The sequence below is a fragment of the Theropithecus gelada genome, chromosome 18, assembly GCF_003255815.1.
Source record: "Theropithecus gelada isolate Dixy chromosome 18, Tgel_1.0, whole genome shotgun sequence".
Classification (NCBI taxonomy): Eukaryota; Metazoa; Chordata; class Mammalia; order Primates; family Cercopithecidae; genus Theropithecus; species Theropithecus gelada.
The window spans coordinates 63,201,659-63,216,686 of record NC_037686.1 but is presented as its reverse complement, the minus strand read 5'-3'; the positions used below and the strand labels follow the sequence as shown (position 1 = coordinate 63,216,686).

The following is a 15,028-nucleotide window of genomic DNA, read 5'->3' as shown; positions in this document are numbered from 1 at the left end:
ATTGGCTATAACAAACAAAATGTTATTATGGAAGTTCTGACGCAGACACAGTATTTTCTGTTATCTGGCAGCCTAGCAGCAGGTCTTTCATCTTCTGAGAGCGTCCGCCTGCTCTCACCCTCGCCCTCCTCACAGGTGGCCTTTCAGGACAAACACCTACAAGGAATGCAGCTTGGCCTCAACAAACTTCCCTGTTCCTCTATCTTATTAAATGAATAACCCTAGAGAAGAGGCAGATGAATATGAAACACTCATTTTCTAAAACAGTTCAAAGTTTGTTTACCTGGTAACGGTGTACATTTGTGAAGTCTGTTCTTTTGCACAATTCTTGATCCCACGATAATCTTTCGTTAGCACCATCATCAGCAAAGTATAACGTTAACATCAATGCTGTCAATTGACACCAGCTCTGGAAAATGGGGTTAGAGACTGCGCTATTTGTATTCCACTGAATCCAAATTGGGTTTCACTCAAGTGAAAATTTGTGATACATTCTAAACAAGATCAGTCGAAAATTCATCTTTGAATTAGCCATGGTTTTTTAAAAAAAGAATCTGTCTACAAAGTATTCAAACAAAATAGAGTGGGTGTTTAATCCCATGGTTAAGAACTCTGATACAATACAATACAGTGGATATAAGGAGAACTCTTTCTCATCTATGAAAAAATTTCTAAATGACCCCTATATGAACTTTAATGACCTGGTTCTATTTCAATGAAATATTAATAGTGACATGCTTTTTAATATGTCACAACCCAAACATTGTATCATTTAGCCTAGCCTTCTTTCAGTGAGATTTCATTACTGTGTCAGTTTTAATTTAGTCTTCTTGCTTAGTACAAGTTCTTCACTAGCTCCAGCCTTCACGTGGAAGGCTTTCGGAGATTAGCACCACTAGCTGACATCTTCCATTAGGGACATGATTCTGCTTTCCCATTTTTACTAAAATTTGCTGGTTCTCACCCTCCAGCCCCTGTGCAGTTCCTGGGACACCCAGAAGTTATCCAGTTAACCCCATACTAATTAAAATCAAGCACCTCTCAGGGTATTAAGTAGACTACAAGGCAGGTCTTGTGAACGAAATTTTTTATTTACACACTGTATCTAGAAGCAGATACATAAATTCTTATACAATTAATTTCCAAAAATGTGCAAGAAATTACTATAATTTGTTTACAAACCAAAACACGTATTAAAATCAATGGACTTTGGATAATTCATTCTGTGGTGTTCTCAGTACAAATGGTACACACCTGATTTGAAACATACAGAAAAAGTGTAAACTACCGCAATCTGAATTGCAAGTATTAATTTCATGGCACTCCAACAACTATGAAATTTCTTTAACCCAACATGTATATACTTATTACAAAATTCTATAAGAATTTTTCATAATCTCTGGATGTAGAGTTTGGATCACTTTTCAGAAACAGCAACTACACACTTTGCCATGTTATGACTGATTAATAAAAAGAATGTTTATAAAAAACCTTCTTTACAGGATTAAAAAAGTATTCAAAGAAACCAAATTTGTGATTGCTAGTGTACTAACACTTTTAGAATTTTAAAGTTATTCACGGAACTGGCTATTGTTCCTTATTATTCAAGAGAACTGCCTATTGCTGGTAGTGAGTTCATTTTGAAATTAAGACTTCATATTGGATGAAAAGCAATTAAGATTTAAATGAAAATGTATTATTCTGATTCATTCGTAAAGCAGTATCTCCCATATACAATGTGAAATGTACAGTAGTTAAAATGGGCATTTCTGAAAGCATTGTTACAAGGATTATTTTAGACCTGTAGCACTAGCAGAGACATTGCATTAACCTATGTTAGATTTTAGTAACTTTTATCCTGTTTCAATAATACTGGCTCAAAAATTACAACGTATACTTTGGGTTTTGTTTCCTTTATGCCAATGATTTCGCCTTTTGGAATTTTATTTTCTTCAACAGCAAGATGGTTGCCCCGTGTAGCTGGTTTCCTTAAAAACTATTTTTAGTTCTATGATCATTTCCTGTGACATATTTTGACCTTCTAAATTTTCAGATTATTGCACCAAGTAGAAAGAGTTTTCCTCAGACAGAAAGAGAAAGAATTAGATATTTTTCAAGTACTTTCTATAGCCTTCTTATTATTTATAAAAATGCATAATAGTGTTATAGTAAGCCTAAAAATAGCTTCTGGCCTCCATCATATTTCGTGATGAAATATTTAATAGAAAACAACTCTGATTCATCTATTATGGCAAATGGATACAGCTTTCCTGTTTTTTCTTGCCTTGAGCTCAGATTTTTAGAAGCACATATTTAAAAAGCACTCATAGGCTGTGTCCATGTCATATATGTTAACTGCCAACAGAATCCTAAAATTTAACCGAATTGTGTCTAGACCAAACTAAATGATGAGTTTTCTCTCTCTCTTTTCCCTGTTTCCACTTTTAACCGGACTGTGTTACTATCATATAAAGCCAATCTTTCACATTGTTGTGCTGCCTACCCCAAATGGTTATTTTTCTACACAAAAGTAGAAAATATCGCAAAACATCTTTCTGCTTGTAAATTTAACTTTTTGGCAAATAGTTTGACTTTATCATTATACTATCAGAATCTGACAATTTCAAACTAGATTAGAATAGGGCATACTAAAGTATGTATTATGAACATATAAAAGCGCATCAAAATTTGGCTTTCTGAATTAGAACAGTATCAAGACTGTCCTCCACTAAAACACAAAATACAATTTTAAAAACATTTAGATGAAAATCTGAATAATCTTGACACTCAGTGGGTAGATCTTAAACACATGACATGATAAGAAAACGCAGGGAATAGGTTATGTCCACATAAGACGGGTTCAGGGCAGCCAAAGACCTCTGTGCACCATGATCTCACGAGGAGGACATGTAAATGCTTCTGGAGACACGGAGAAGCCGTTTCAACATTTATTATTCATACACAGTGACTCTGTGACAAAACCTGCCATCTAATATAGATGCACAGGGACTTTTAACTCACCCTAGATATACTTTAAGTTGTTTTAAAAATAAATAGTTTTGCAAAAAAATAGTTTAAATGTCTTGCATTAATTTGATAACAAGCTTACAACTCTGTAATAGTTCTTAATCCAAATAGCTTATAATGAACACTTAAATTATATTATTACAGTATACTCCATATTCCATCTTATTAGGAGAAAACATATGAGAAAATGAGTCTTTGTAACAAGGTACAATCAACATCCCACCAAAATTAAGTACCTTTTCCCCTTTAAGTCAAAATACCATAAGACCATAATATTATGGTATTGTGCCTTTTCTTGGTAATATCTCAGTTCTGACCCTAAAAAACAAAGAGAAAAAAGTGAGGATTCAGATATGTTTGAATGACAAAGCCAGTAAGTTTGACCTAAACCTTTACCCTCATGTTTAAAGTGGGTAAGAGACTTTTCCTATCTCTTCCTTTAAGTGACAAAGGAAGAACCATCCCAAATTACAAGTTTCATCTGAAATAGAAACCTTTTCCTTTAAAGGTGTGTAGCTGAAAATTTTCTGGACAGGGTAATCCCAAAATACTACATCCATTGCAGAACTGTGAAATGAATAAACACTCTGCATTTCAAAATAACTAAAAATTATTGAATATAACATCCCTCCCCAACAACCGACTCAAGGAGATAAATTAGCAATGGCAAATTACTTAAGACTTAGCTAAATTTTAAAAACCTATCTTTAAATGGCAGTATACATGAAAGACAATATGACTTCCACATCATTATCTAATATGGTTTAAAATTTTTCTCACATTGTGAGAAAAATTGCTCCACAATTTCCACGATTTTTAAACTAAAGTCATCAAGGGTTCTCTTTATAGTGGGGGTAAGGATTGGTCAAATCCAGCACACTTTTATAGTAACTACATAGAAGAAAAATATAAGTCCAACTTTAAAACAATGTTTTCTTTCTATTAAAATCAATTTAAAACTTTTTATAAACATTAATGTTGCAAGAGAATCCAGTTCATTTATGAAAATTAGTTGACAATCAAGTTCACCCAAGAAAATGCTGACTAAGCTAAAGAAATCACAGATAGAACATTTTACCAAAAGTATAGGTAACACACAAAAAAATGCTATCACAGGAAGCTATGATCATCTAATATTTCTTTAATAATAATTCTAGTTCCATAGGTTTTCATGTTATGCGCCAATTTGTACCCGAGTTCAATTACAGAAAAGGCAACAATTTCTAAATTGGTGGTATACATTTCTTTACAATTTTTTAATGTAAGGCCATTTATTAAAATAGACAAACTATAAGATGAAAATGAAGGCAACAGAAAAATTCAACTTTTCACAACCAAAAGAATTAGCACAACCTTAGAAATAATTTAGAAAAAAGTGTTGTTAAAAGATAAGTTGCAGATCTCCATTCCATTACCCAAGATTATGTCAATTCACGATTCTAAATAAATCTTTTTAAAGAGATTAAAAACTCATCTTCAGTGTATAGTAAATTCTGTGTTTTATCACACCAGGTATGTTTATTCAACACTATCTTTTGAAAATGGGCCATTTAAAAAGACATAGCAATTTCCATTCTGTAAGTTTCATTCAGCTTTACTTAGGGTTGAATACACATGAAATGTGCTTTTAATGCATAAAAATCACAGTGGATAGCAGCAAAGGACCGGGGGGAGGGGCATTAGGAGAATTTGATAATTCACATTGTGATTATTCTGCACATTGATGAAAGATAATTCACACCTCTAAAACCTCAAGACTTCCCTTTTTAAAGAACCAAAATAAACCCAAGACACCTTGCTGACATTTCCCGACCCCTAAACAAACAGATGACTCTTTTACACATAAAACTGAAATAGTAATGGCAGCAAAATATTTTGATGGCAATGAAAGTCTGTAAACTGTATTTCAATCTTTTGTTCTTATTCCCAAAGTGCAAGATGCAGGGTTCTCATCTTTCAGTAGTGCTTCTCCTGTAAATAATCCTTCATTTTGTTTGGCAAAGGCAGTTTCTGAATTAAGTCTATTCTGGTGTACTGACGTATAACAAAACGACACAGGTACTGCAACGAGCGCACCTGCATGAACCGGGACACTGGGTTGGTCAGTCTGACGGGGTAAGTTGCAGATCCAGGCAGCCGAGACCTTGAATAACAAAAAGCTCCATTTTCAGAGTCCCTGATTGAATGCTCAATTAGATCAACTATGGACGTATGTCCTTCCACATCGGGCTGTTCATAAAAGCTAAACCTACCGTTTGAGTGCTCAATTCTAGTGTGAAGTGTTTTACCATGAGAGCGAAAGCTCAAGCTTAAAAGATAACGGTCGTCAGAACTGTCCCGAACAAGAAAAGAACCATCTGGCACGTTTGCTAGCTTCCCTTCTGCCTCCCAACGTGTGATGGGTCCCCAGTACCATCCTTGTTTTGCAAGTTTTTTCAGCTCCTCTGTAAGGCTTGTCACGACCATGGGACCACTACTTTGCACTGAGTCGTACACTCTTGCAACCCCAGGAGCAGAGTTCGGATCAAAATTCAAATGACAGCGCATACTTTCAGCCACGTGGGCTTCTGTGCCAGTGAGTCCACTGAAGTTCCTTTGGATTTGATTATTCTGCATTGGAGGTAGCAATGGTGAGAGTGGAGGGACATCATCGTGACCCGCTCTCGGGCTCTGCAACATGACTCCCGTGGTGCCAATCAACAAGCCATTCACGGACTGATCCACGAAGATCTCTGGGGCGACAACCAGGTCCTGGTCTACCTGACTCTCATCTTCGGGGAAAGCGCGCCCTCCCACTGGAGGAGGAACCGCAGACACTTCCATGGGAGAAGAGCTGTCCAGACAATAGCTCCGCGATCCTTCCAAAGGATACATCCCCTCATCTAAAGGCACAGTATACTGAATGTAGTCCTGAGGCATAAGTCCAATAACGACAGGCACATGGTCATCCAGGTGGAGATGCAGGTCTCCGTTATGAGAAGCCGAGCTCTTCAGGGAATTGGCTTGCTCTTGGCACGCGGTCTCGTTCTGGAGGTCGTGGAAATCCTTCCGGACGCCGTTCAGGGCTGGACTCGGGCTGGAAGAGTGAACCAAGGCCTTGACTCTCACCTCCATCTTGATGCAGGTCTCCTCGGAGTTCGTGGGCCGCAGAGGCCACGGCGTGGGGCTGTAGTGATGGCTGCGGAGCGAGGTGGACCTGATCGGCCTCTGAGCTCTCACGTCTTTAAAGACGATGGGTGCTGAGGAGGAGGAGAAGGTGTCCTCGTCGGCAGAGCTCCCAGAGGGCGTGCCCGCCTTGCCTTTTGGCTTCTGTTTTGCAGAAAGCCGCCTTTTGAGCGTACCCATCAGGCTCTCGCTTTTCGATCTGTTTTTTCCGCCTTTTTCCTCTTCACCGTTGATATCGCAGCTGGCCATATCTTTACCATAGCAGCTACCAAACAAGGAATCATCTTTTCCAAAGTCACTGGCTAGCGATGGTTGTTGTACTACCATGAAATCAGTTTCTTCTTTACTTTTATTCAAGTTAAAAGATTTCCGTAAGGTTTTAAGACTAATTTTCTTCATTATGACTAGTTACCTAATCCAAGGGATCAAAATTTCTATCTGGAATATTATCCCCAAACATCTGGAGAGGCTGCAAGGCTGCATCTATGTATTTTTCCTGCTTCATTTAACCTTTGGAGCCATTTTCTAAAAAATAAAAAGAAGAGTCATATTAAAAAATATTTCCACAGAAGTTTTATTTTAGTCAGTTTTAATCCTTTAGCTTCTGAACAACAATACCCCAGTCTTTCTTTCTTTCTTTCTTTTTTTTTTTTTTTTTTTGAGACGGAGTCTCGCTCTGTCGCCCAGGCTGGAGTGCGGTGGCGCGATCTCAGCTCACTGCAAGCTCCGCCTCCCGGGTTCACGCCATTCTCCTGCCTCAGCCTCCCGAGTAGCTGGGACCACAGGCGCCCACCATCTCGCCCGGCTAGTTTTTTGTATTTTTAGTAGACACGAGGTTTCACCGTGTTAGCCAGGATGGTCTCAATCTCCTGACCTTGTGATCTGCCCGCCTCGGCCTCCCAAAGTGCTGGGATTACAGGTGTGAGCCACTGCGCCCGGCCCAATCTTTTCTTAATGTCAACTCTGTTAGGACCGGGATTTCTATTGCACCCAGCAGAGCAGATCACTGCCTACTACACATGAGCATTTGGCAAATATTTCATGATGTTTATAAAGAACAAGCCTGTATCTACCTTTATTTCTTTTGGCACCTTGCTTTTTGGTATAATCTCTAACGTGTGGGCCAGTGTGCACGTCCTTCCCAGCTGGGCTCTAGCGGAGTCCACTCCTTCAGCACTGACCCCGGTTGCTCCTCTGCTGCCCGCCCATGTCCCAGGACCACAGTAAAGGCGTTCCATAGAACTGCAGTAACAAGCCTAGTCAACTCAACAACTTATGCATATTTTAAATATTTAAGCATGTGTCAAAATAAACAAAAAGAATTTCATTATCTAGAGATGAGAGTTCCTTCAGAACAAGAATCATTCACCTTCAAGTTCCCAATGCACAGAGGAGGAAGATGCCCAACGCATGTGGGCTGAAAAGCTTCATCTCTTAAGTACACCCATGTGTCTAGCTTTGATCTATTTGGAAGATTATGAAACATATTTCCAGAATTATTCTTTCTTACTCTTTTTTTGCAATTTCCCATGGCAAATTTTTACTTCTATATCCAGAAATATATTTTCTAAACTTTTTTTGTACATTGTTCTACACTGAAATGACAGGATTTCAATTCTGTAAAGACTTTCTGAAAGTCATTTCACAGGAAAAACTCTTGGTTCCATAAACCACGTTAAGTGATCCTAACACTACTTTGCAAAGGCCTTGTGTTTAAATCGTGTGGAATGTTTTCTTTCCTCCAAGGCCATGTTCTGCCTTCTCTGCAACCATCAGAGTATGCCTTGACAAGATGACTCGCTTGACTTGAGCGAAATGCTAATAAGGCCCAGAACAAGATTCTAGCCTCCCAAACAAGCAGTTTAGCACCACTCAGTTTCTTGGCACAAGACTAGGGCTCTAGCTTTGATCCCATTCATGAATTCACTCTGCATTTACTAAGCCCCTACTTGGCCTCCGCTGGGTCAGCTTGGCTTAGCCCTGTGTGGCAATACACAGATTAATAAATAACTGATGGTCGCCCAATCCAGTAGGAGAGACAGATGTATGAACAGATAAATTGTAGTATCAATCCTTCTGTAATATAATGGTATACAAGGTGGGAATTGACAGGAGAGAGAGAACCTGACGACTGTCTCCTTTTAGTTACAGGTAAGATTTGGGTGGTCTGCAGATGGAATCATTCTTACTAAAAACCATTCAGATCAGAGAACCTATCAGGGGATCAGTAATACCATGTCCCCAAAAGGAAGAACCAATTTTTAAAAGTCTACTGTCATGTACTACGTTTCGGAGTAAGTTGTAAAAAATAAAAACCAAAATATTTGAAGCACCAGTTACTTTTGAATAGTAAATGAAGTTGTATATTAGGTGAACTCAGTGTCTTAGTAGCATGTCTTCTACCCAAGCATAATGAAATATTATAACTGCTAGAATCAGTAACTGATTAACCCTACTAAATGTGAGATTCAAATAGTCCTGCTTCCCACGATCACGCCCATACCCCAAAACACGAGAGACTAGCAACCACGGTAAAAGTACCTGGCAATTACCTACTTGAAAATTACTCCTTTTTCAACTACCAATCCATATTTGTAAGCTACTAATCAATACTAATATTAAAGAAACAAAATGCAATCCTAGACATTACAAACTGTAAAAGTTCTATTAGGCCATATGGTCTTTTCTCTTCTCTTCATATTCTAGGCAAAGATTACTCTAAAATTTTTAAGAGTATCTGTTTTTCTGTTTGCACATCCAAAAATACATGCCATCTTTTTATAGGATTACCATCTGTCTCATGCCTAAGTAAATGTTCTGAATTAGTTTTACTGCTTTTCTAATTGTAAAATTTTAAGTTTACACATATACGTGAAAATGTATATAAAGTTTCAAGGGAAAAAGCTTTACACATTTAAATACTTTATCCATATGGGTAAAGGATAACTTCTTCAAATAATTTCAACCTCTTCTTAAAGAAATGACTTGAGGTAGTCATGTCTGTCAGTCATCATAACACATAATGAAAAAATTAAAAAGATCAAACAACTACTTAACCTTCAATAAACAAAACAGCTTTATTAACCCCATTTTATAAAATGAGGAAACTGGTTATTAGAGAGATTGGAATTTGCCCAAAAAAGTTAAAATTTGCTACTAGAAACAGCAGATCCAGAATCTAAACCTGGCTATTTATTTGCAAAGCTCACATTCTTTCTCTACATCAAACTGTCCTACCTGTCACTCTACTGCTTACATCAGTGGTTCTCAAACATTCTGGTCTCAGAACCCCTTTATTCTCTTAAAAATTATTGGAAGACAAGAAGCAGCATTGTTTATGTGGGTTGTGTCTATTGAAATGTACTCTACTAGAAAATAAAACTGAGAGACCAGGCATGGTGGCTCATGTCTGTAATCCCACTCTGGGAGACCAAGGCGGATCACCTGAGGTCAGGAGTTTGAGACCAGCCTGGCCAACATGGTGAACTCCGTCTCTACTAAAAATACAAAAAAAAATTAGCCAGGCATGGTGGCGTGTGCCTGTAATCCCACCTACTCAGAAGGCTGAGGCAGGAGAATTGCTTGAGACTGGGAGGTGGAGGTTGCAGTGAGCCGATATCACGCCACTGCACTCCAGCCTGGGCAACAAGACTGAAAACTGTCTCAAAAAAAAAAAAAGAAAAGAAAAGAAAAGAAAACCCTGAGAAAATTTGTTATTTATTTACTGAAGACACAGAATCAGAGTCTTGCTATGTTGACCAGGCTAGAGTGCAGTGGTATGATCTCGGCTCACTGCAGCCTCAACCCTGGGTTCAAGAGATCCTCCCACCTCAGCCTTCCGAGTAGTTGGTACTATAGGCACGCACCACCATGCCTGGCTAATCTTGTCTATTTTTTGAAGAGATGAGGTCTAATTTTGTCTACTTTTTGTAGAGATGAGGTCTGTGTTGCCCGGGCTGGTCTTGAACTCCTGACCTCAAGCAATCCTCCTACCTCTGCTTCCCAAAGTGCTGGGATTACAGTGTCAGCCACTGTGCCCAGCCTAATTTTATATGTATTTTTAAATGACAATATACTCTTTACTTGTTAACATAAATAACATTTTCATGAATAATAAAAATCAGTGAAAGTGGCACCACATGACATTACTATGAATCTCTTCTGCCTGACTTAAAGGAAGACAGCTGGACTCTCATGTCTGCTTCTGCACTGGATCTGTTACAGAACAGTAGCTCTCTCTTATCTGCAGGGGATGCATCCCAAGATCCCCTGTGGATTCCTGAAACCACAGATAGTACAGAACCCTATATAAAGTATACTTTGCTTTTTTCCTATACACACATACCTATGATAAAGTTTAATTTTTAAGTTAGGTACAGTAAGAGATTAACAACTATAAGTAATAATAAAATTGAACAATTATAGCAACATACTGTAATGAAAGCTATGAGAATGTGGACTCTCTCTCACAAAATATCTTACTGTAGTGCACTTAGCTGTCTTCAGATGACTATTGACCGTGGGTAATTAAACTGTGCATGGGGGACTACCTGTAAGAAGAAAATTCAGCCTCCTCCAGATACATAGTTGGAAAAAGGAAAAATATATTTTATTTAATAACCTTTTCATATAACTATGGATATCTTTCTTTGATACTACATCAAAGCTCAATGAATGAGTTTCTTAATGTTAAATTGCCCTGTAAAATCTGAAACCATAACATGAAATTTTTTTACTCTATAACATTCAAACCCATTGGTCATGCCTATAATGCCAGCACTCTGGGAGGCCAAGGTGGGTGGATCATTTGAGGTCAGGAGGTCGAGACCAGCCTGACCAACATGGTGAAACCCCGTGTCTACTAAAAATACAAAAATTAGCCAGGCATTATGGCTCACGCCTGTAATCCCAGCTACTCGGGAGGCTGAAGGAGAATCACTTGAGCCCAGGAAGCAGAGGCTGCAGTGAGCCGAGATCACAACACTGCACTCCAGCCTGGGCAACAGAGCGTGACTCCATCTCAAAAAAAAAAAAAAAAAAAGAAACTTTGAATTTTATCACTGGCAACAATACTGTCATTTGTTTTTATTGAAGTGACAGACTCATGTTGATCATTTATGGGAAAATATTAAAACTCACATGGAATAATCATGTGTGTCTGTCGATTGTTGTTTTTAGTAAAAGTGGTTATTTCACAAAAAAAAGGAGCTAGTTAGCTAGTGTAGCCAGCAATTCAAACAACAAGCGCTTCCCCTGGAGACACTCTTCCTTCTTCAGTATGTACTGTAGAGTATCTTTGAAATATTCACATTTCATAAAAAGGATTTTAGAAAGATGTATGCTCAGGGTAAAGATTTCATAAAATTAATAGTTTTTATAGCTTCATCAATGGCATCCATAAGTATAACCTTTTTTTTTTTTTTTTTAACTAAAGTGCTTGGTTCTTACTAAAGTAAAAAACATATGACTATTATTACATTTACTATTACAGTTTGGTGCCACTGCCTTGACTCATGGTGAGGCATCATCAGTTTTATCCATCATTGCTTTCTGTACCATCAGTGAAAAACGCAAATGATTTTTCAGCATTATGATGAAAGAGGATCCACAGACCAGAGCCACAGGCTTAAATTATCTGTGAAGGCAATTTAAAAGAATAAAGACTTTAACATAAAGCAAAGAATCCACATAAAAAGTTAATAGCGTTGTAAATATCTCTCTACACCCTAAGTTGCATTGTCAATTTCTGAACCTGCATGGTTCATGTACTTTCATCTCAGTTTCTTAGATTCTACTCCACTGCTCCTGAACCTGTGGGAACACTACTTGCCATTCACTTAGGAAAAAAAGGAAAAATAAGAGATACCAAAGTCTTCCCAGAAAGGGAGAACGGAAAAAGGAAGAACGGAACAGACCATATAATAAAAAAGAATTACAATACAAATATAACATGAAATATAAGATGTAGGCTCCAAAATGTTTGTTATACCAATATATATAAATGGAGTAAATTCAAGTATTAGACTTTTTTTTTTTTTTTTTTTGTGAGATGGAATCTTGCTCTTGTCGCCCAGGCTGGAGTGCAATGGCACGAAATAGCACGATCTCGGCTCATTGCAACCTCCGTCTCTTGGTTTCAAACGATTCTCCTGCCTCAGCCTCATGAGTAGTTGGGATGATAAGCGCCCACCACCACACCCGGCTAATTATTGTATTTTTAGTAGAGACAGGGTTTCACCACGTTGGCCAGGCTGGTCTCAAACTCCTGACCTCATGATCCACCCGCCTCGGCCTCCTGAAGTGCTGGGATTACAGGCGTGAGCCACCGTGCCCGGCCTAGAAGAGAAACATTTTAAGATCTGACTAAAAAAAAAAAAAAAAAACAACAATCATATGTTATATATGGAAAGGACACACTAAAACAAATTATCTCAGAAAGTTTCAAAATATCATAAAATCTCTCCAGTATTCCCACTCTTTCCAACTATTCTCTTCTTCACTGTGCCTGTGATTTTCTTATGCTACCAGCTAGTTGTACTAAGTGTGTTCTACTTGAGATCAGGAATGTTTTCCGTAGTGGTCACTGCTATAGCTCCAATACCAAAGATAGCTCCTGGGCATGGCTGATACTCAGATGCAAACTTTTTTTGTATTTAAATTCATTATGCAATTTAAACATATGAACAAATAAGTATATTTTTGAAAATTATTTATATAAAAATAGTGCTAACTGATTTAGAAATAATAAATGCAAGTGGCTAAAAATGTTTTCTGCAGAATCAGGTATAGGCAAAAAGACTAGGGAAACATTCCTTTTTTTAAAAAAAAAAAAACTATATCTATAATAAATAATAGGCCAGGTACAGTAGCTCATATCTGTTATCCCAGCACTTTGGGATGCTGAGGCAGGTGGATCACTTTGAGGTCAGGCATTCGAGGGCCAGTCCGGCCAACATGGTGAAACTCCGTCTCTACCAAAAATTACAAAACTTAGCGGGTCGTGATGGTGTGTGCTTGCAGTCGCAGCTACTCAGGAGGCTGAGGTGGGAGGATTGCTTGAACCCAGAGGCAGAGGTTGCAGTGAGCCAAGATCACACCATGCACACCCACACACCAACCTGGGCAACAGAGTAGGGTCCTGTCTCAAAAAACAAACAAACAAACAAAAAAAAGAATGTGGTAAAAAGGGAACACTTCTCCACTGTTAGTGGGAATGTAAACTAGAACCACTATGGAAAACAGTGTGGAAATTCCGTAAAGAACTAAAAGTAGATCTCCCATTTGATCCAGCAATCCCACTGCTAGGTATCTACCCAGAGGGAAAAAAAAAATTATATGAAAAAGATACTTGCACACACATAGCAGCACAACTCACAACTGCAAAAATATGGAAACAACCCAACGTCCATCAACCAATGGGTGGATAAAGAAAATGTGGGGTGTGTGTGTGTGTGTGTGTGTAATACTACTCAGCTATAAAAAGGAATGAAAGAATGGCATTCACAGCAACCCGGATGGAACTGGAGACCATTATTCTAAGTGAAGCAACTAACTCCGGAATGGAAAATCAAACATCGTAGGTTCTCACAAGTGCGAGCTAAGTTATGAGGATGCAAAGGCATAAGAATGATACAATGGACTTTGCAGACTCAGGGGAAAGGGTGGGAGGGGGTGAGGGATAAAAGACTACGCATTAGGTACAATGTACACTGCTCAGGTGATGGGTATACCCAAATCTCAGAAATCACCACTAAAGAACTTATCCATGTAACTAAAAACCACCTGTTCCCCCAAAACTTATTGCAACAAAAAATACATTATAAAAAATAAATTCCATTATGCTACCTTGAAAAAAATAACTGGGCCTTTGTACAAAAATTGTTTTGCAAAGGCAATTAAACTTCTAATTCTAATACTTAAAAGAAGTACTAAACTAGAAATCCTAGACACATTACGTGAGGATCTAGATTGTATCATTTAAGCTGATACAGAGTTCGGTCAATAGATGTTTAAAGAAAACACATTGGTCCTATATTTAGAAATTAATGAAAGAGTGTATTTACTTGTTTTAATTTAAAACAAAATGTTTAAAGTACAGGAGTCCTAGTTTAGTGAAGTTTTTCAATTAAGTGACAAACAACAATTCTGAAAAATTTTGAAGAAAAAAAATAGTCCTCTTACAGAAAAGAATGGAAAAAGGCATAGGCAAGCAACGGGGAAGCTAGAGTAACAAGATGGCATTGCATTCAAGAAAAACTGGTCAAACAAAATGAAAAGGGGCACATTATGAAAAGTATAAGCCATAATACAATGATGAAAAAATCTGCCAAAAATTTTTGAACATAAAATGGAACAGCATTAAAATGTCTCTTTCAGCTGAGGAAAATGAAGTAAACAAAAATGAAGAATATAGCAAATTTAAATTACAAAATTAATTTTTCTTTTAGACATATGGGATTCTATACCCTAAAAAATGAGAACACATCTCCTTTTCAAGAACTTGCTGGGCGCAGTGGCTCAAGCCTGTAATCCCAGCACTTTGGGAGGCCGAGACGGGCGGATCACGAGGTCGGGAGATTGAGACCATCCTGGCTGACACGGTGAAACCCCGTCTCTACTAAAAAATACAAAAAACTAGCCGGGCGATGAGGCGGGCACCTGTAGTCCCAGCAACTTGGGAGGCTGAGGCAGGAGAATGGCGTAAACCCGGGAGGCGGAGCTTGCAGTGAGCTGAGATCCGGCCACTGCACTCCAGCCTGGGCGACAGAGCTAGACTCCCTCTCAGAAAAAAAAAAAAAAAAAAAAAAAAAAAAAAAATTTTAAAAAAAATAAAAAA

At 38.1% G+C, this 15,028-nt stretch overlaps 1 protein-coding gene across 3 annotated transcripts in view; it reads right to left on the bottom strand.

The window, feature by feature from the left end:
* Nucleotides 1-1,070: 1,070 nt before the first annotated feature.
* SOCS6 (suppressor of cytokine signaling 6) overlaps nucleotides 1,071-15,028 on the bottom strand; it is a 39,312-nt gene continuing 25,354 nt past the window's right edge. For all 3 annotated transcript variants that reach the window (XM_025365650.1, XM_025365651.1, XM_025365652.1), the window contains exon 2: nucleotides 1,071-6,717. In XM_025365650.1, the coding sequence (XP_025221435.1) occupies nucleotides 4,984-6,591 (1,608 nt within the window). In that variant the 5' untranslated portion in view covers nucleotides 6,592-6,717 and the 3' untranslated portion in view covers nucleotides 1,071-4,983. The remainder of the gene's footprint in view (nucleotides 6,718-15,028) is intronic.